General features: G+C 46.0%; 1 protein-coding gene across 1 annotated transcript in view; it reads right to left on the bottom strand.

Moving 5' to 3' along the window:
• The window catches only part of LOC124552356 (homeobox protein CDX-2-like), a 52,738-nt gene extending 33,999 nt beyond the window's left edge, over positions 1-18,739 (bottom strand). The window contains exon 1 of the mRNA XM_047126624.1: positions 18,638-18,739. Within this exon, the coding sequence (XP_046982580.1) occupies positions 18,638-18,739 (102 nt within the window). The remainder of the gene's footprint in view (positions 1-18,637) is intronic.
• Positions 18,740-22,051: the final 3,312 nt, after the last annotated feature.

Raw genomic sequence — 22,051 nt, 5'->3', positions numbered from 1 at the left:
TTGAGTTTAGCGATATGAACTTTGATTCTGGCTATTGTGTTCTGCAGAATCGTCGGGAAAACATTCTGCTCCGGCCCGACTGACTGGGTGTTAATTTCAGCGGCCACTTGTTCCAGGTGGGTGCTTGGTATCTGTTTGAGGCAATGTATACAATCAGTGGCGGCACTTTAGTATGCATACTGGCTGTTCAAGAATTTATGAATTGAGATGAAGTGGAGAGTGAGAAATTAATAGCATCCGATGCTTAACAGTTTTCTTTATAAGCAAATTTATACAACTACAGCCACTGCCAATATGCATAACTTACCGAAGAAAGGAATTGTTTATGCCGAATTTTGTTTTGTTCATAATTAAGTACAGTTTAGGGCAAGAACGAAATTGGTAAACTTTCGCTACTCGCCATTTTCCATTTTTGTGTAGTTGGGATTTTTCGCGCTTTTAATTTTTTCACTCAGATGTAGAAGATGCCTAACATTTATTAGTCCACGAATTAACTTCCAGGCTGGAAACTCAGACATTCTCAAGATGTACCCGAACAATAATTTGCGCAAGTTTTAATCTTCCTTAAATATTCGCTTGTAGTCACGCTTATTTGATTTAGTCACTTTCTCAGGGAACGAATCTGCTCTGGAAGGCCCTAGTTCCTTTGCAGCTAACTTGTCCTGGTAATTTTCTTTTCTGTTAGCACTTAAAAACGGATTCATGTCGACACTGGACACTGAAGTCAATTCCTGCACAGTAGGAACACTTCAAACACGACCCGGCGTTTGTGCAAATAACAGATGAAGGAGTTATGTCTACCAACATAGCCCTATGCCTGGAATAGAAATGAAGCGGTGAAAACCGTAAGGGCTGAAAGGACTGTCATCGATCCCACATTTACGTGAATATCTGAGAAACAGCTTTTCGTGAATGTTTATACATGCAATGTGGGCCTACAGCACAGGTAAACCCGAGTCACCACAAAGTCAGTCAGAAGCACGAATAAATGCAACAGTCTCTCGACCGACGGCGACGTGCTTTTTGGCCCTTCTGGTTCTCAGAAACTCAAATGGTTTACTGTACGATAAAATCCGAAAGTTCTGTACTGTAAGTCATTCAAAAACCCACAAAACCTTATTTTATCAGTATAACTGTAACATCTGCTGGCAACCAATCTAATTCTACAGTATAGTGAGTGCACTGGCATATCTAATGAGTCTGGTAGAGCACAGTGGGATTTATACCAAGCGAACGGGGATGAAAGTCTGCTGCAGTTTTCTGCCATCTGGTGGCGTTGACATAAACTTTTCCTTGAGTGGTGAAGGCCGTGAACTGTCACTGTTGTTTATCAAATCCTTGTGTGTTTGGCCCGTAAGGCAATTACGTCACGTCAGCTACACATGCGTCGAAGATCCTTTAAGCATGCCCAACAGGTGGTGTGCTCAATCCCGATGTCACGTTTCTCTGGGTCTAGGAGGATAAGCATTACATGACGCGGTAGCTTTAATGCCGTGTATTTCAGATTACGGAATCTACGTCACGTTTAACAGCATTTAAAGAAAAACTTATTAACCCGCGAGGTGTCAAAAGTGTGTTCACGTGTTCTTTCATAACAGGCGCCACTGTTAGTGCAACTGCGGTAGCGCATACTCTGAAGTCCGTTAGTTGTTATTTTGGTGCACAATTTGTGACGCGTATTTTGGTTTTATTTGTGGCTTCTCGCTGTAACTGGCTGATTACCCAGAAGATACCCAGTGAAACAGATCTTGTTGCACTAGCTCCGTAACTTTTTCCATAGTTTTTCGTACCTCTTACCTCTATCAGCGTCAAATTTTAACAACAATCGCACCAAAAAGTATTGGCACACGTGCGATTTATCATTGTTGGTCACAAACGCCGCACCTTCCCGTACACAGAACAGTACGTGCTTCCCCACATACCACACATTACAATTCTGCCCACAGTGCCTACCATTAAGAAAGAAATGCAGTGTTAAGGGCAAACATGTATCTCCCCTGCACACGAAAAAAGTATTGGCAGAGAGCGTGGCTTCTCGGTATATTGCTGGCTTTTCAGGTTACCGGAACGCCATCTGCTGACGCAATAGACACTGCGTGTTGTGGACGGCCCAGTCGCTAGTATGTTGCTGTATTGTGCGATAGTGGACAGCATGGGGCCGAAGAAGAAGGTACATTCAGTGGCGTTGCGTGAGAGAATGGTATTGCTCCATTCACATGGGAGAAGCTATCGACAAATCGGAGCAGAGGTGTTTGTTAGCTACACCACGGTACGAGCCATCATTCATAAATATAAAAAGACTGGAACAACAGTGAATAAGTGTCGTCCTGGACGTCCGAAACAACCCGAGTGTCGCCGTATCATCGCACTTGATCGGAAGGAACCTACTACAAGTGCAGCAACTATTGCTGAGGTTATTCAACGTCCGACAAGACGGTTAGTGCTCAAACTATACGAAATTGGTTGAATGAAGCTAACATACATGAGTTCTCCCAGGAAAAACCCATACATATCGGAAGTTAACCGGCAGAAAAACGCCTGCAGTTTGTCAAGGACTACATCAGCAAGCCGATGGAGTTTTGGAACACTGATGTTTAGCGACGAATCGACGTTCAGTGTGTTCGGATTTGATGCAAGAAAGTAAGTTTGGCGCAAGCTGAATACGTACCTCGACATCAAACACATGCATCCCACAGTCAAACACGGCGGGGGCGGTATCATGGTCTAAGGCTGTATGGCGGCGTCCGGCGTTTGAAATCTAGCTGTATTCCACGGTACAATGGATCATAAGATACGTCGACGTGTTGCGAGGTAATTTACACGCTAGTGCACACTTGTCCTTACTGGGGTGTTTCATTTCCAGCAAGACAACGACCCAAAACATACCGCCATGATAACCCGGGAGTGGTTACTGTACAATGCACCCAGAAGGATTGTAACACCACCTCAGAGCCCTGATTTGAACCCTATTGAGAACCTGTGGGCTCATATTGACACACAAGTCAGAAAAAAGCGTCCGACCGCTAAAATACAAGCTGGAGAAACTGCTCCTGGAGCAATGGTCAAAAATTACCCCTGATATCGCCCGGAATTTAATTCAAAGCATTCCTAGGCGTTTACGTGCTGTTATAGATGCTAAAGGGATGCACACTAGCTGTTAGAAGGTGAACATCAGTGAAGAAAACGAACACACGGTCCGATTCATACGCGTGTGCCAGTACTTTTTTGGATGCAGAAGAGCGATGTTAATTTTCCTAACGCTGTATGTTGCTTTACAGACAGGTGATTTGGACATATTTGTAACATGTAATGTAAGGTGGCACGTGTCTGGGTTCTGTTTGAAATATGTTTTGTTTAACCTACAACCATGTGCCAATACTTGTTGGTGCGATTGTGCACAGAACTCTGTCAATGGCATTGTCATTTGTGTCTATCACTAGAGAAAATAACTTAATCTCAATCTTGACGTGGGTTAGAAGATCCTTCAATTTGACCTACAACTTGTGCTGGTTAGGTGACATTAAAAAACAAATGGAGCCGGTGTTTTATTCCCAAATGGTTCACTTCACTGTGTAGGCGCGTCCTTATGCGCAGTGGCCTAAAACAAGGATAACTTGGTTAGTATTTTGTCAAAGCAACGAGCATTGCATGAAAAACGTATTATCCAGTTAAAACGTGGACTATTGCAGGTTTTGCAAGTTTTAGTTTCTGGCTTACAGCGTGTGTATTGTGTCAGCATGCACATTCCCTCGATTCTCTCTAAACAATGATATGCGTACCACGGGCTGATCACAAGTGGCGAACAATAGTACACATGGCCTACCTTACAGTGTACTGGTTAGGCAATGTTTTTCAGACCGCCATTATCGTAGTTGATGATCAAAAGTAGTGAAAAGGGAGACACAGAAGGCACCCCCTTCCCTGCTTCTCAGCTGCCTACTGTACACAGTCTTATCGACAGCTGCTGTTTCCGTGCGCCATTCGCAACATGATAGCAAGAAATTGTGGTACCAGAACAACCCTCAGTCATGCACCACTTGTCACGTACACGTATAGATAATGCACCTGCCGACTCCTTCCCAGGAAAAACGAGCTTTTTACGAAGCCGTCATTAGTGAAGCAAGGAGGCCATGTTCATTTGGTCTCTGACCTTCGAAGCACCGCGACAGCAAAGGGTGGGGACGGGGAATTCCCGAGGTCAATAGGAGGCGGGACCTGCTACCTGGATTTCCCCGAGAACTGCCGACGGTCTAAGCGTACAACGGGCTGACTAATACGGCTAGTCATTAGAGATGGGCAAACTGAAACACGTAACTGTTTCGAAACAAATGAAACAGTACAATGTAGTGTTTCGATACGCTGTTTCGAAACAGTGAAACAGTTTGTGTTTTGTAATCTAATAAACCTAGACATTTTATCATCTTGAATGTCTACTGTATAGGTATGTCCATATAAACACAAATGAGGTGCGAGAGCGCTTATCATATCGCAGAAAGTATGAAACTATCACTTAGGCATCTTGGCAGTTTCGTATTTCATGCAGCAAATGCGCTGCTTTCGTGTCGTGTGACTTTCATTCTTTTCAATTGGCTGAGGACAGCCATAGCTGAAGACAGAAGAACCACCACGAACGGAACTGGGAGCGAACTGCAGAAACAACGGATATGGTACTGGGATTCCCACATTCCGCTAGTATGGGAATATACCCATCCTGCTAATTCCCATGCACACAAAGCGAATCATTGTGGATAATAGGCACAGTGACTATGGACTCACAAATAATGCAAAATAATTCGAATAAATAACAAAATATAACAGAAAAATTTTTGTCTTTCAAGGTGTTTCGAACCTTAACTACAAATTCACCATGCTTCCCAGCCCTTCCCGTTCACCATTACACTATCAGTGATATGTCGAACAGATTGCCTGCAATTATACCTACATTAAATTTATGTATATGTATAATAACTGTCACTATGCCTTTTTTTTCTTCAAAATGTTCTAGGCTTACTTGCGTTTCTTAATATGATTACTGTACTTGAACAGAGAAAGGTATGTTATAAAAAAGTGTAATTTAACTGAATGATTTTCACATATTTATTATTTTGAATGTGAATAGTATGCGTTGTTTTATTGTTTGGTTAATGTTTATAAAGCAAATATTACGCCATTTCGGAACAGGACAGTCATCTAGAAACGAAGCTTTATTTTCGGATATCTTAAGCTTCATGCTATTGGTTGTCAAAACGATTTCGACACTCTTGAAAGTGTTTCACGAAGTGGTATGTTGTGTTTCAGTACCTGTGCCGAGCCCGAATCTCGTCCGACACAGAGCGGAATGAAACATCACTGTTTCGATACAATCAGTCCGTTCCAAGCACAGGTGGACTGAAACAGCTTTATTTTGAAACAACGATACAGTTTCTATGTCTGGCTCGAGATCGAATCTGGTCCGGATATCCGAGACAGGGGCGGAATGAAACACCACTGTTTCGAAACAGTGAACCACAGCTGTTCCGAAACACTGAAACAGTTCCACGTATCGATACACTGTATCAAAACATAGAAACAGTGGCCAAGTCTACTAGTCATTGAAGCCACGTGTGTGGAGCGTCGATTTCCGTAGGATTCTCTCATTTCTTAGGTTCTCACAGCTAGGGCGCCCATATTTTCAATCATTTCAGGATATTTTGAAAATATAAATTCAAGACAGATGAGCAAACATCTGGGCACCATACAATTACCTTCAATGTAGGCTTCATAATGATTTATTTTCACGTAATCTACCATACTACTTATAGGTTAACAGCAGTAAAAAAGAAAAAAGTTGTCTATAGACAGTTTATGTTCCCAACTGAGTACCAGTTTCGGTACCATCCTCAGGCCATTGCATGATGCGCAGTCGTCAAGCAGTCTATGCAAGAAGTGTACCAAAAACTATTAGGATATACTGCCGTCTGTTTTAACTGGTAGCACATACGAGGTGCGGCTAGAAAAAAAACCGGACTGATGCTGGAAAAAACATTTATTTACAATTATTTACAATTTCATGTTATCTCCTTCTATGTACTCTCCTCCTCGGTCTCTACACCGCTCCATACGAATTTTTCACTGTTCATAGCAATGCTGCAGATCATTTTCGGTAAGGCCATACATTACTTCCGTCGCTTTTTCTTTTACTGCTTCAACAGTCTCAAATCTAGTTCCTTTCAAAGCTGACTTGATTTTAGGGAAAAGAAAAAAGTCACTGGGGGCCAAATCAGGTGAGTAGGGTGGATGATCTAAGATGGGAATGTTGTGTTTTGCCAAAAACGTCTTCACTGACAACGCACTGTGAGCTGGGGCATTGTCTCGGTGAAGGATCCGTGACTTTTTTCTCCACAAATCGTTCCGTTTTCTCCGTACTCGCTCACGTAGGGTAGCCAGGACGCTAATGTAGTAATGTTGATTCACTGTTTGTCCCTCTGGTACCCAATCAATGTGCACAATCCCTTTGATGTCAAAAAGAAACAATCATCATTGCCTTGAATTTCGATTTTGACATTCGTGCTTTTTTTTGTCGTGGAGAACCAGGAGTTTTCCAATGCATCGATTGGCGTTTAGTTTCGGGATCGTAAGTAAAAAACCACGATTCATCGCAAGTAATAACATTTTGTAAGAAGGTGGGATCACTTTCAATGTTTTCCAGGATGTCAGAACAAATCATTCCTCGGCGTTCCTTCTGTTCAATTGTGAGACACTTTGGAACCATTTTTGAACACACTTTGTTCATGTTGAAACTTTCATGAAGAATCTGCCTAACACTTTCCTTGTCAACTCCTGTTAACTCAGACACTGCTCTGATTGTTAAACGGCGATCTTGTCGAACAAGTTTACCGATTTTTTCAATGTTTGCATCAGTTTTTGCTGACAATGGTCTGCCAGTGCGAGTGTCATCACTGGTGTCTTCGCGGCCATCTTTAAATCGTTTAAACCACTCAAACACTTGTGTTCGCGATAAACAATCATCGCCGTACACTTGTAACATTACAAACGTTTCACTTGCAGATTTTCCTAGTTTGAAACAAAATTTGATGTTAACACGCTGTTCTTTCTGTAGACTCAACATTTTCGGATGCACAGACAAAACGTCAACTACTTAAAACAGACGCCACGGGCAGATTGAGTGCAGGAGGCAGATGAAACTCGAGCAGTAGGCGGAGCGAGAGTCACGTGACAGGTCACGCGACTTTCAGCCTTATTGCATTCGTTTTATTGTTTCACCAGTACTAGTCCGATTTTTTTCTAGCCACACCTCGTATATTGGGGCTACCGTAAGAGCTGTATTGCACGCACAATTTGGATGTAAATACAAACATCAATTTCAAACACTTTACTTTAAAGATGTTAGTACAGACTGGTACCGGAGTAGGAGTGTGTGTGTGTGTGTGTGTGTGTGTGTGTGTGTGTGTGTCATTGCAGGGTGGCTAATAAATGATTAAACGTCACTGTCATGAGTTTTACTGTTTCTGGCTTTTAGTTTTTCTTGCTCCTCTCCACAAAGCCTTCGTTACAGAAAACAGTCTTTGGACAGATGCCACAGTGCCTGAATTAGCTAGTGGAAATTTAGCCAAACTTCACCAGTAATTAGATATCAACTTCTGACCTTTGTTGGTTAAACCGAAGCGCAGCGTTATGCCTGTTGGCCTATGTCAGAAACTATGTTAGTGCTGTGTTGTCCGCACCATAAACAGTAAATTCACCATTCTCAATTTGTCCTTTAATAAACAGGGATGCTTGCTGCATCTTACTGTTTGGTTTGGACTTTGGTTTTCCCGTGATTAACACAGCTGATATTAAGGTAAGTCACTACCACACACTACACACATGATGTACTGTACAACAGCACAACCCACCGAAGTTAGAACATTTGCGCCTGTTTTCAAGAACCCAATGCCACTGAGTTTATGAAAGAATCTGTATGTTGCATCAAAATTTACGACAAAAACAGTTTTTTCGTATGAGCGAAGTACAATGCAAACGTTCGGAAACTTCATGCTAACAAAGCAGTGTAAAGTGGAAAAAGCCAGTCATGCTCCTAACAGGGAGACACTCCACGTCCTCCAAGAGGTTTTCGGGATACAGGAAACTCAATGACTGTCACCTTAACCCTTAGCTTTCCAGTTCATTTTTGGTCACACACTGTCCCAGCAGTCTGAACGCCCGCTATACTTAAAGCAATAAAAATTGCATTCAACAATTTCAATCGAACAGTACAGATTTTATGTAAAAGGTTACATTATACATTAATAACAGTCGTGTCAGTTAGCACCCTTTTTTTTCGAGGAATATACTTTTTTCATAGTTCTTGATATATGTGCCATAATTCTAGAGTTCTTTGTACAACATTTGAATAGTTCTGCAGAATGTAGCGAAGAAAATGTATAAGAAATCTGCTTCAGAAACCCTGTCCTTCTGATATAATTCTTACTGTTGCCGCAGTAAATCACTTGTGCATACATTCTAACAGTATTGATCATTACAAAAGTGTAACCATGGACCAACGGCGCGCATTTCTTGCAGCGTTTTTTTTTTTGTTTTGTTTTGGTTTTATGGCGCAAAACTTCTATGGCCATTAGCGCCCGGTCCGTGACTTACGAAACGGTAAAAAGTCGAAATTGAAAACCAGCAGAAATGGGAACGAAAGTCATAATATTGGAGAAACTAAAAGCAGAAGGAAGGCTTAAAAATCCACTACAGAAAGGGGTTGGTTGTCCCCAAAAAAAGCTTCAAATGACTGACGTCATTTCACTGGCACTAATAAACTTGAGAACGCGGTCGGCTGAGCGCGTGTCATCTGCTAAAATCGACGATATATCAGGCGAAAGCTGTAGACGGGAGCGTAACGGATTAAAATAGGGGCATTCAATTAAAAGGTGTCTTACCGTCCACAGCTGATATCAGTGGGGACAGAGTGGGGGAGGATCGCCGCTTAAAAGATGTCGATGGCTAAAAAGACAGTGCCCTATCCGGAGTCTAGTTAAAATTACCTCCTCCCGACGACGCATTCGGGAGGAAGAGGTCCAAGCACAAGGAAGAGCTTTCATGTCCCGCAATTTATTATGGGTAAGCGTCGACCAATGCGCGTGCCATAAATGAACAACACGTCGACATAGAACGCTCCGTAGATCGGCGAAGGGAATCGATTGAACAGCTGGCCGAGGAAGAGAGACTGCTGCCTTGGCTGCAATATCGGCCGCCTCATTTCCACAGATACCAACGTGTCCCGGGAGCCAGAGGAACGCCACCGAGACGCCCCCCAGGTGGAGCAAGCGCAGACAGTCCTGAATCCGGTGGACCAGAGGTTGCACTGGATAAAGAGCTTGGAGACTGAGGAGAGAGCTGAGAGAATCTGAGCAGATAACGTACTGTATCCGCTGATGGCGGCGGATGTAGTGGACAGCCTGGAGAACAGCGTAAAGCTCCGCAGTATAAACCGAACACTGGTCGGGAAGCCGAAAGTGATTTGGGGTGTTGCCAACAATATAGGCGCTCCCTACACCTAACGATGTTTTCGAGCCGTCGGTGTAAATAAGTGTGGCCTCCATCATTTGTGCACATAGAGCAGCAAATGCCCGACGATAAACAAGTGAAGGAGTACATTGGGAAATTGACAAAGGTCACGGAGCAGGCAGATCCGGGGACGGTGTCAAGGCGGTGCTGTACCCCAAGTTGTCAAGAAGGTTTTAGGAAAGCGGAAGGAAAGAGAATGGAGCAGTTGACGGAAGCGGACTCCCGGTGGTAGTAGGGAGGAGGGGCGGCCTACATACCCTACATCCAAGAAGGTGTCGAAAAAAATGTCGGACTGGATTAGCAGGAATGGAAGACAGATGGCTAGCATAACGCCTCAGAAGGACTGCTCGCCGATTGGACAGCGGAGGTTCAGCAGTCTCAGCATAAAGGCTTTCCACAGGGCTGGTGTAAAAAGCTCCAGACACTAAACGTAATCCACGGTGGTGGATAGAGTCGAGACGGCGAAGAATAGACGGCCGAGCAGAGGAGTAGACTATGCTCCCATAGTCCAATATCGAGCGCACTAAGGCGCGATAGAGGCGGAGGAGGACCACTCGGTCCGCTCCCCAGGACGTACCATTCAGGACACGGAGGGTGTTGAGGGATCGCAGACAGCGAGCCGAAAGATAGGAAACGTGGGAGGACCAGCACAGTTTTCTGTCAAACATAAGACCCAAGAATTTAGCGACGTCTGAAAACGGAAGGTTGACAGGGCCTAGATGTAAGGAGGGTGGAAGAAACTCCGTACGACGCCAAAAATTAACACAAAGGGTCTTACTGGGAGAAAAACGGAAGCCGGTTTCGATGCTCCACGAGTGGAGGCGATCGAGACAGCCTTGAAGACGTCGTTCAAGAAGGCTGGTCCGTTGAGAGCCAAGAGGGAGCCCGAGACATCAGGAAGGAGACAGCCCATAATTGGATTGATGGCAATGGCAAACAGTACAACACTCAGCACTGAGCCCTGGGGTACCCCATTTTCTTGGGAGAAAGTACGGGAGAGAGTAGTGTTCACCCGCACCCTGAATGTGCGCTCTGCCATAAATTCGCGAAGAAAAAGGGGCAGCCGACCTCGAAAGCCCCAAGAGAACAGTGTGCGGAGGATGCCTGTCCTCCAACAGGTATCGTATGCTCTCTCCAGATCAAAAAATATTGCTACTGTTTGGCGTTTCCGGAGAAAATTGTTCATGATATAAGTGGAGAGAGCAACAAGATGGTCAACTGCAGAACGATGCTTTCGGAATCCGCATTGGGCAGGTGTTAAAAGACTGCGGGATTCCAGCCACCACGCTAAATGATAATTCACCATACGCTCCAAAACCTTACAGACGCTACTCGTGAGAGAAATGGTGCGATAGCTAGAGGGGAGATGTTTGTCCTTTCCAGGTTGCGGAACAGGAACGACGATAGCTTCCCGCTATCGTCTGGGAAAAGTACTGTCGGTCCAAATTCGATTATAAAGGCGAAGGAGGTAACGCAGACTATGGGTTGATAAATGCAGCAACATTTGGACGTGGATACCATCCGGTCCTGGGGCGGAGGAGCGAGAAGAAGAGAGTGCATGTTGGAGTTTCCGCAAGGAGAAAACAGTATTGTAGCTGTCGCGATTTTGAGAGGAGAAAGCAAGAGGTCGCACTTCCGCTGCACGTTTCTTCGGGAGAAACGCTGGCGGGTAATTTGAAGAGCTCGAAATCTCATCAAAGTGCTGACCCAACGAGTTAGAAATTGCGACGGGGTCCACCAATGTGTCATGCGCGACAGTGAGCCCAGAGATCGGGGAGAAACTAGGCGCGCCCAATAACTATCGAAGCCGACTCCAAACTTCCGAGGAGGGAGTGAAGGTGTTGAATGAGCTAATAACGAATTTCCAGCTTGCCGACTTGCTATCGCGGATGACACGACGGCATCGCGCACGGAACTGCTTATAGCGGATACAGTTGGCCAAAGTTGGATGGTGGAGGAAAACGCGGAGAGCACGTCGCCGCTCACGTATTGCATCACGGCATGCCTCGTTCCACCAAGGAATTGGGGGGCGCCGGGGCAATTCGGAGGTGCGCGGTATTTAATGTTCCGCAGTTGTAAGAATAACGTCGGTAATATGTGTGACCTCATCGTCGACGCTGGGAAAGTGACGGTCATCGAAAGTCGCTAGAGACGAAAAAAGTGTCCAATCGGCTTGGGCAAAGTTCCAGCATCGCGGGCGCATGTAGGGCAGTTGGGGCTGCAGTCTAAAGACACATGGAAAGTGGTCACTCGAGTGTGTATCATCAAGGTCGAACCATTCGAAGCGCTGAGCTAGCGGAACAGTACCGACCGCAAGGTCCAAATGAGATAAATTTGTCGTGGAGGCAGACAAAAATGTAGGGACCCCAGTGTTGAGGCAAACTAGATCTGCTTGGTGGAAGACGTCTAGCAATAGCGAGCCACGTGGGAAAGGATGTGGAGATCCCCAAAGCGGGTGGTGGGCATTGAAGTCCCCAACCAGCAAATATGGGGGTGTAAGCTGACCAAGAAGATGAAGTAGATCAGCTCGTGCCATTGGTGTGGACGATGGAATGTATACAGTAGAAAGAGAGAAAGTGTATCCGGAAAGGGAAAGACGGACGGCGACAGCTTGGAAGGAAGTGCTTAAATGGATTGGGTGATAATGGAGAGTTTCATGGAGAAGAATCATGAGTCCATGTGCTGGAGTGCCTTCAACAGAGGGGAAATCATATCGGATGGACTGAAAATGAGGGAGAACAAAGCGGTCATGGGGACGCAGCTTTGTTTCCTGAAGACGGGAGATGACCGGCGAGTAGGATCGTATGAGGATCGACAATTCATCCCAATTGGCTCGAAGCCGCGGATATTCCAGTGGATAATGGACATAGGGTGAACAGAAAATGGAGGAATGTGACCAAGGTCGCTGTCAACGACTGCTCAGAGCTTGCGACCGACAGCATGGAATGGCATTCAGCCGAAGGCAGAAGATCCTGATCCATAGGTTGGTCAGGAGCAGCTCCTGCCACCAGCGATCGGCCGGTTGAGCGGCCGCCAGCAGTGCGCCTCGGCGACACAGAAGATGGCCGAGGGCGATTTCCGCCATGTGGTGCTGTAATTGGGACACGCCTTGGCGGAGAAGGAGAGGAACTGGGTTTGTTAGTAGCCTTCTTGGAAGTATGATGTTTAGAGGAAGGAGGAACCGATGGTTGTGAAGTTGGGGTACATAAAAACTCTTCACGAGTATGCTCTTTTTTCTAAGTCTTGGTGTCTGACTTGTGGGCTCGAGATTTAGCAGAACTCGACGAAGGGTGAGCCAGAGAGTGGGCAGGCGAAAGTGGTGAGGTTGAACGGGCGATCTTTGCGCTGGCCGATCTGACGACCGTGGCACTAAAGGTGAGGTCGCAAGTCTGCATGGCCGTCAAGAGCTACAGCTGAGAGGCACAGCACAGGGGCTGGCCTTTCTAGATGTATGAAAGGTCCCTCATCGTATCCAGCATGAAGGTCTATGTTTTCCAGTAGTATGAATGCTCAAAATACCTTCGAAGATCCTGGCTTCATCCTATGGAAATTTCATGTTAGACAGGCCAAAGAGTAGTATTAACTCCGAGACAGGAGTTCCCCAGGGTTCCATTCATTCTGGGGCCCTTCCTGTATACAGTGTACACTAATGATATACTATGTGAACAAAAGTGTTTGGACACACCCGAAAACAAATTTTCAATGTTAGGTGCATTGTGCTGCCACGTACTCCATATCAGCGACCTCAGTAGTCATCAGACATCGTGAGAGAGCGGACTTCAAACGTGGTCAGGTGACTGGGTGTCACTTGCGTCATGTCTGTACGCGAGATTTCCACACTCTTAAACATCCCGAAGTCCAAAGTTTCCGATGTGATAGTGGAGTGGAAACGTGAAGGGACACGTACAGCACAAAAGCATACAGGCCGACCTCATCTGTTGACTGACAGAGACCGCAGGCAGTTGAAGAGGGTAGTAATTTGTAATAGATATCTATTCAGACCATTAAAATGAAATGAACACCCTTAGCTGCTTACAGGCGTTGACATACGTCAACGGGGACAGATGACAATGTGTGCCCCGACCGGGGCTCGAACCCGGGATCTTCTGCTTACATGGCAGACGCTCTATCCGAGCCACCGAGGACACACAGGATTGCGCGACTGCAGGGACTTATCTCCGACACGCCTCCCGCGAAACCCACATTCTCAACGTATTGTCCCGCACTACATTCGTAGTGCCTCCGCCCATTATACTTATTACTCGCGGCGCGTTGCCGATTCCCGTAAGAGTTCGGGCACTGTTTGTGCATTCGCACAGAAGAAGAAGAAAAAGAAGAAGAAGAAGAAGGTCAAGTGGCCGATGAGCCTTAACTAATATATATATATCTCGAACTTACGGAAATCGGCAACGCGCCGTGAGTAATTAGTATAATGGGCGGGGGCACTACGAATGTAGTGCGGGAGAATACGTGGAGAATGTTGGTTTCGCAGGAGACGTGCCAGAGATAAATCCCTGCAGTCGCGCTATCCTCTGTTTTCTCGGTGGCTCAGATGGACAGAGCGTCTGCCATGTAAGCAGGAGATCCCGGGTTCGAGTCCCGGTCGGAGCACACATTTTCATCTGTCCCCACTGACGTATGTCAAAGCCTATAAGCAGCTAAGGGTGTTCATTTCATTGTAATTTCACTCTAACTAACTGCATGGTCACCGATGGTATCTGTTCTTTCGGGCATGTCCGAAAGAATAGGTACCATCTTAGCATATATATATTCAGACCATCACACAAGAATTCCAAACTGCATCAGGATCCACTGCAAATACTATGATAGTTAGGCGGGAGGTGAGGAAACTTTGATTTCATAGTCGAGCGGCTGCTCATAAGCCACACATCACGCTGGTAAATGCCAAACGACGCCTCGCTTGGTGTAAGGAGCGTAAACAATGGACGATTGAACAGCGGAAAAACGGTGTGTGGAGTGACGAGTCACGGTACACAATATGGCGATCTGATGGCAGGATGTGGGTATGGCGAATGCCCGGTGAACGTCATCTGCCAGCGTGTTTAGTGCCAACAGTAAAATTCGGAGGCGGTGGTGTTATGGTGTGGTCGCGTTTTCCTTGGAGGGGGGCTCGGACCCCTTGTTTTGCGTATCACAGCACAGGCCTACATTGATGTTTTAAGTCCCTGCTTGCTTCCCACAGCTGAAGAGCAATTCGGGAATGGCGATTGCATCCTTCAAAACGATCGAGCATCTGTTCACAATGCACGGCCTGTGGCGGATTGGTTACACGACAGTAACATCCCTGTTGTGGACTGGCCTGCACAGAGTCCAGAACTGAATCCTATAAAACACCTTTGAGATGTTTTGGAACGCAGATTTCGTGCCAGGCTTAACCTACAGACATCGATACCTCTTCTCAGTGCAGCACTTCGTGGAGAATGGGCTGCCGTTCCCCAAGGAACCTTCCAGCACCTGATTGAAGGTATGCCTGCGAGAGTGGAAGTTGTCATCGAGGCTAAGGGTGGGCCAACACCATATTGAATTCCAGCATTGCCGATGGAGGGCGCCATAAACTTTCAGGTCATTTTCAGCCAGGTGTCCGGATACTTTTGATCACATACTATACACCACAGGGAGGCAGAACTCACTTGGCACAGATAATGCTGCTATCTACGCTAGCCATCCGAACTCAAAATAAATCGACCTTGAGATCCACGGACACGTTGACCAGATTATGCACAATTTCTGGAAGACCACAATATGAATTCGTCCAAATATAATTCCGTTATGTGCATTACCAGAACGAGACCTTCCAGCACCGTCGATGGAAGGGGCCTCCCTGGATGTGACACGGTAAAACAGTTAGGCTGCAAGATTGAGAGTAAACTTCTGTGGAGCACACACACACACACACACACACACACACACACACACACAAACACACACACACACAAACACACACACACACACACACACACAAATCGCAGTTCAGGTGGAGTATCACTTATATCCTTTGCTGAAGGACAATGGACTGACCACCTAAACTAAAATACGTTATTGTAGATGGTTCTTCCCACTATACTGTACGGTTGGGGGATCCATGCAGTGACTGCAGATAGAAAATAGTTCAAAGTGAAGGACTTACGACGATATTACAGGCGCATCCTGGTTAGTTCCAAACAAATTGACTCTCACAGACAGTACCATGCCCACCGTCACTCCTGTGGAATCATCGTAATCACTCTCCCAAAAGCATATATATCATTTTTATTTTAGGCTGAAATTCCACAAACTGCAAGCATTCAAAAGAAGGCATCAGTCATCACTTTAGCTTTTAATACTAGGTAAGTGCACGAGTCCCTGAAGAGACACACAACAGATACTTTAGTCATCAATAATATATTCTACTTCACTATATACGACGGTCTACCAATCCTGGGGGTCGGTTGGTTGGGGGGTTGGTTGGGGAAGGATACCTGACAGCGAGGTCATCGATCTCATTGGATTAGACAAAGAAGGGGAAGGAAGTCGGCCGTGCCCTTTCAAAGGAACCATCCCGGCATTTGCCTGGAGTGATTTCCCTTGATCACTGAAAACCTAAATCAGGATGGTCGGACGCGGGATTGAACCGTCGTCCTCCCGAATGCGAGTCCAGTGTTCCTGGGGTCACTTATCGATTCTGCACTTGTAGAAATCACTTCAACTCTCTCAGCCGTATTCGGGAGGCATTTTCATCCGGAAAGGAAGTTCCTTGAACGTCGTTCGATAGAGAGCGGAAAGGATGAAAATCTGAGGATGCAAGGTCAGGTGAAATAAAGTGGGCGCGGAATGATTTCTCAACCCAACTCCTGTACAGTGATTTTGGTTGGACTAGCAGAATGTGGGCGGGCGTTATTGTGGAGTAGAGTCACTTCACGAAGTCTTCCTGGTCGTTGGTCTTGCATTGCGTCTGCAAGACGTCCGAACTGTTGGCAGTGAATGTCAGCCGTGATGGTCACATCTCGGGGAAGCAATTCTTAGTACACTTCACCATCGCTGTTCTACCAGATGCATGACATTGTCTTTTGTGGATGTTTGCAGGTCTTTGTGTGGGGAGTTGCTGCTTTGTTTGGGTTCAACCATTCCTTTGTTTTCCTTATGCTAGCATAAAGACGCCATGCATCAGCAGCAGCAACGATGCAGGATGTGTGTTTCCGATCTCTGACAAGCAAGCAGAGATGCACCTATGGCCATTGTCCATCATTGTGGATTATTGCGTTTAAACGATCTTTTTCAAACCATGAAGGTTTCGCTGAACGTGGTGAGTCAATGTGAAAAGATCCTCCTTAAAACGAGAGAACCATTTTTATCCTGACCGCCCTCCTTTCCATAATTTTAAAAGGAACTAACAGTTTGTACAGAGAATTCTCGACTTTTTTTGAAGCATCAAATGTCCTTGTGACAGTATCCGAATCTGGTGAACTTCTGATGGGGTAAAGAGGAAGTAGGAGCTGCAACATGCGGTCGTGCATTATCCTGCGGAAATGTAGGGTTTCGCATGGATCGAATGAAGGATAGAGCCACGGGTCGTAACACGTCTGAAATGTAACCCCCACTGTTCAAAGTGCCGTCAATGCAAACAAGCGGTGACCGAGACGTGTAACCAATGGCACCCCATAGCATCACGCCGGGTGATGCGCCAGTATGACGATGACGAATACACGCTTCCAATATGCGTTCACCGTGATGTCGCCAAACGCGGATGCGACCATCATGACGCTGTAAACAGAACCTGGATTCATTCGGAAAAAAAGACGTTTTGCCATTGGTGCACCCAGGTTCGTCGTTGAGTACACCGTCGCAGGCACTCCTGTGTGTGATGCAGCGTCAAGGGTAACCGCACCCATGGTCTCCGAGCTGATAGTCCGTGCTGCTGCAAACGTCGTCGAACTGTACGTGCAGATGGTTGTTGTCTTACAAACGTCCCCATCTGTTGACTTGGGGATCGAGACGTGGCTGCACGATCCGTTACAGCCATGTGGATCAGATGCCTGTCATCTCGACTGCTAGTGAAACGAGGCCGTTGGGATCCAGCACGGCGTTCCGTATTACCCTCCTGAACCCACCGATTCCACATTCTGCTAACAGTCATTGGATGTCGACAAACGCGAGCAGCAATGTCGCGACACGATAAACCGCAATCGCGATAGGCTAAATCTGTCCTTTATCAAAGTCGGAAACGTGATGGTACGCATTTCTCCTCCTTACACGAGGCATCACAACGTTTCACCAGTCAACGCCGGTCAACTGCTGTTTGTGTATGAGAAATCAGTTGGAAACTTTCGTCATGTCAGCACGTTGTAGGTGTCGCCACCGGCGCCAACCTTGTGTGAATGCTCTGAAAAGCTAATCATTTGCATATGACAGCATCTTCTTCCTGTCGGTTAAATTTCGCGTCTGTAGCACGTCGTCTTCGTGATGTAGCAATTTTAATGGCCAGTAGTGTATTTGAAATATGTTTTGTATGCTAGTTAAGGAGAAAAATCGGTATTATTGTCATATTCTTGGAATGATGAACGTGAAAGAATCGCTTAAAGCATCGTACCTGTGGTCAAGGAGCTGCAACATCTGCTGATACCGACGGGGTCGACGGCGCAGGTACTGTCACGGCGGCGTATACAGGAAGAACTTTGTGATAAGATTTTCAAATCTAGTTCTGTTTCATGATTAAGTTACCAGTCACGAACTGAGGAAAGCCACTAGTACATAATTCTCTTATCCATGGATTACCAGTGTGCTGGAACTGCAAGAGAGGAAATGCTTGAGATGCCTGTTTCGCTTGATGCCTGCCTCGCTCGCAAGTTATGTTTAGCGAGTCAGAAGAGGCGGTAATGTTAGAGGCACACCAAACTCTGGCAGCTACGTAATCCTTAAGTTTAATTTGATGTATCTGTCATCTGTAGCTGCCTCCAAGCCGCAACACTTGGTAGTGAACACAAGCGAACCAGAGTGAATGAAGAGCCAGTGAATAGGCAAGGGGACGCGACGGTGTGTTCCCGAAGCGTGCTGTCAGCGCACGCGCTGAGGCGCCCTTTCCGTTCACCGGCTGATGAACCGTGTTCTGCTTCTGTTGGTAATCGCCCTCGACGCATTGGGAATCCCATTTCGCAACTTCTGGGTACCCGGCCGCCGGCGTCGCCGCCATGTCTCTTCTTTGGTGCGTGTGGCATTGAAGGTCCGGTGGACCCTGCCTCAATGTCTTCTGTCTGAGCCAATGGTATAAGAAATGTTTTAATTACAGGTAAATTTTTTGCGCCAGTAACAAGTTGGTGCGTACGTTCGTATCGTTTGTTTTTTTCGGTTGCTATGAGTTTGTTTACAGACTGCGAACCAAACACTACGAATGCCATTAGCTGATTTTCGCACCTAGCATTTACACAGGACAATTCTCGTTCCCTGTTCCAAGTTCAGCGTTGAAGGGGCTTTGTGGTTAAACTAGCTTAGCACCCGCTGATTCGCTGGCACAGACTATATAGCCTGCAGATATTTTTTACTGTTGTTTAATCGAAATTTCTTGTGTTCCTCACAAATTGCACCACCTAAACTTTTCACACTAATTAGGAGCATATAAGGACCGTCTTTCCGGATGTACTTCTGAGCGAAATACCATACTGGTAGCTGGAGTCCAAAGTTTTTGTTAATCGCGTCTTTTCTATTCTTCTGGAGACATTTCCATAGTAACTTTCATACCCTAAAAAATTAATTACGTATTGCACACTCTTAGGGGTTTAATTTCGAGACAAATTTTTTGTTTCTAACCGATAAGTCAAATACCAATTGTCATACATGTAGCCTTAAAAATCCTGTAGTAGTACTAATTATTTTCAAGAAAATTTACGCTCACTATTTTACCCTCTTAGTCCTTGCGTTACCAAAAATGCTGTAACACGTATTTCTACGTTTGTTTCTGACAAACAAAATGCCATTTTTCGTAGATCTAGCTTTAAGTGAATTTAAATCCCCTTAATAAAGACATACTTTCAAAAAGCCTTTCATCCCGTATTTCACCCGCTTACGAGTAGAATTTCGGACAATCCCTTCTTAAACGATGGCTACACCCTGTTCATAAATGTGTGCACAATGAAGTATTTCCATAAAAACTCCTCGTCATTTCACCCCATACAGGTCGAATTTCCAAACACAGCGGAACAGACTATTTGTAACCAAGCAGTCAAATACGAATGCTGAGTTGTACCTTGAAAAAAGAAACACTTTCAGAGTAGTTTAATTACTATTTATTTAAAGCAGCTTTCACCCACTCTTTCACCCCCACAGGTGGAAACTCCCAAAAATGCTGAAAAACGTATTTTCGACCGAGAAACGAAATACCACTTTTCGGAGGTCTAGTTTCAAAATTGCCTTAATAGCGACGTTTCTGAAGGAACCCTTCATACCCCACGGGTTGGAATTTCGAAAAATCTCTCCTCAAACGACGCCTATGGTGTAAGTTGCACACCTTCTCCAAATTTCATGTTTCTTTCCTCAGCGATTTGGGCTGGAGGATCTTAAGTGTCAGGACGTTGCCTTTTACACATCGAAATTGCTCACGCAACTCTATCAGAAGCAAACAAGATAGGAGACGAAAGCTTTGCGTAATGGCTGCGGCGTAACGGAGAGAACGCAAACTTTCGCCTATGATTCCCTAGAAGGCCGACAACCAGCTGAACAGTAGCTAAGAGGTACAGTGAGTCCAAAACGTATTCATCTAGTTGTAATTTTTTTTTTAAACTAGGTATATGTCACGTGAAAGGAAGGGAGCACAAAATGTGAACATCCAGTCATATGCAACGAACCTTAGTAAGTCGTCCACTCTTAATTTAGAGTCAGAAAATATGATTAATGTCTGGGCTCTGAGGAGGAGTGCTAGTTTTTTTTGTTTTGGTTTTAGGGCGCAAAACTGCTATGGTCATTAGCGCCCGGTCCGTGGCTTAGGAAACAGTAAAAACCGAAAATGGAAACCAGCAGAAATGGGAACGAAACTCAAAAAATTGGAGACACTAAAAGCAGAAGGTAAAAGCAGAAGGCAGGCTTAAAAATCCACTACAGAAAGGGGTTGGTTGTCCCCAAAAAAAGCTTCACATGACTGACGTCATTTCACTGGCACTAATAAACTCGAGAACGCGATCGGCCGAGCGCGTGTCATCTGCTAAAATTGACGATATATCAGGCGACAGCTGTAGACGGGCGCGTAACGGAGTAAAATAGGGGCACTCAAAAGGTGTCCTACCGTCCACAGCTGAGAGCAGTGGGGACAGAGTGGGGGAGGATCAAATGGTTCAAATGGCTCTGAGCACTATGGGACTCAACATCTTAGGTCATAAATCCCCTAGAACTTAGAACTACTTAGAACTACTTACACCTAACTAACCTAAGGACATCACACACACCCATGCCCGAGGCAGGATTCGAACCTGCGACCGTAGCGGTTCCGGACTGCAGCGCCAGAAGGGGGAGGATCGCCGCTTAAAAGATGTCGATGGCTAAAAAGACAGTGCCCTATCCGGAGTCTAGTTAAAATTACCTCCTCCCGACGACGCGTTCGGGAGGAAGAGGTCCAAGCACAAGGAAGAGCTTTCACGTCCCGCAATTTATTATGGGGAAGTGTCGACTGATGCGCGTGCCATACATGAACAACACGACGACATAAAACGCTCCGTAGATCGGCGAAGGGAATCGATTGAATAGCTGGCCGAAGACGGGAGATTGCAGCCTTGGCTGCAATATCGGCCGCCTCATTTCCACAGGTACCAACGTGTCCCAGGAGCCAGAGGAACGCCACCGAGACGCCCCCCAGGTGGAGCAAGCGCAGACAGTCCTGAATCCGGTGGACCAGAGGGTGGACAGGGTAAAGAGCTTGGAGACTGAGGAGAGAGCTGAGAGAATCTGAGCAGATAACATACTGTATCCGCTGATGGCGGCGGATGTAGTGGACAGCCTGGAGAACAGCGTAAAGCTCCGCAGTATAAACCGAACACTGGTCGGGAAGCCGAAATTGATTTGGGGTGTCGCCAACAATATAGGCACTCCCTACACCTAAGGATGTTTTCGAGCCATCAGTATAAATAAATGTGGCTTCCTTCATCTGTGCACAGAGCAGCAAATGCCCGACGATAAGCAAGTGAAGGGGGGTGGACGATAAGCAAGTGAAGGGGGTACCATCCTTGGGAAATTGACAAAGGTCACGGAGCAGGCAGATCCGGGGACGGAGCCAAGGCGGTGCTGTACCCCAAGTTGTCAAGAAGGTTTTAGGAAAGCGGAAGGAAAGAGAATGGAGCAGTTGACGGAAGCGGACACCCGGTGGTAGCAGGGAGGAGGGGCGGCCTGCATACCCTACATCCAAGGTGGTGTCGGAAAAAAAAAAAAAATAATGTCGTGGACTGGATTAGCAGGCATGGAAGACAGACGGCTAGCATAACGACTCAGAAGGACAGCTCGCCGATTGGACAGCGGAGGTTCA

Source organism: Schistocerca americana, chromosome 10 (genome assembly GCF_021461395.2).
Source record: "Schistocerca americana isolate TAMUIC-IGC-003095 chromosome 10, iqSchAmer2.1, whole genome shotgun sequence".
NCBI classification, from domain to species: domain Eukaryota; kingdom Metazoa; phylum Arthropoda; class Insecta; order Orthoptera; family Acrididae; genus Schistocerca; species Schistocerca americana.
The sequence above is the reverse complement of the archived record's forward strand: the minus strand, read 5'-3'. Positions and strand labels throughout refer to the sequence as shown.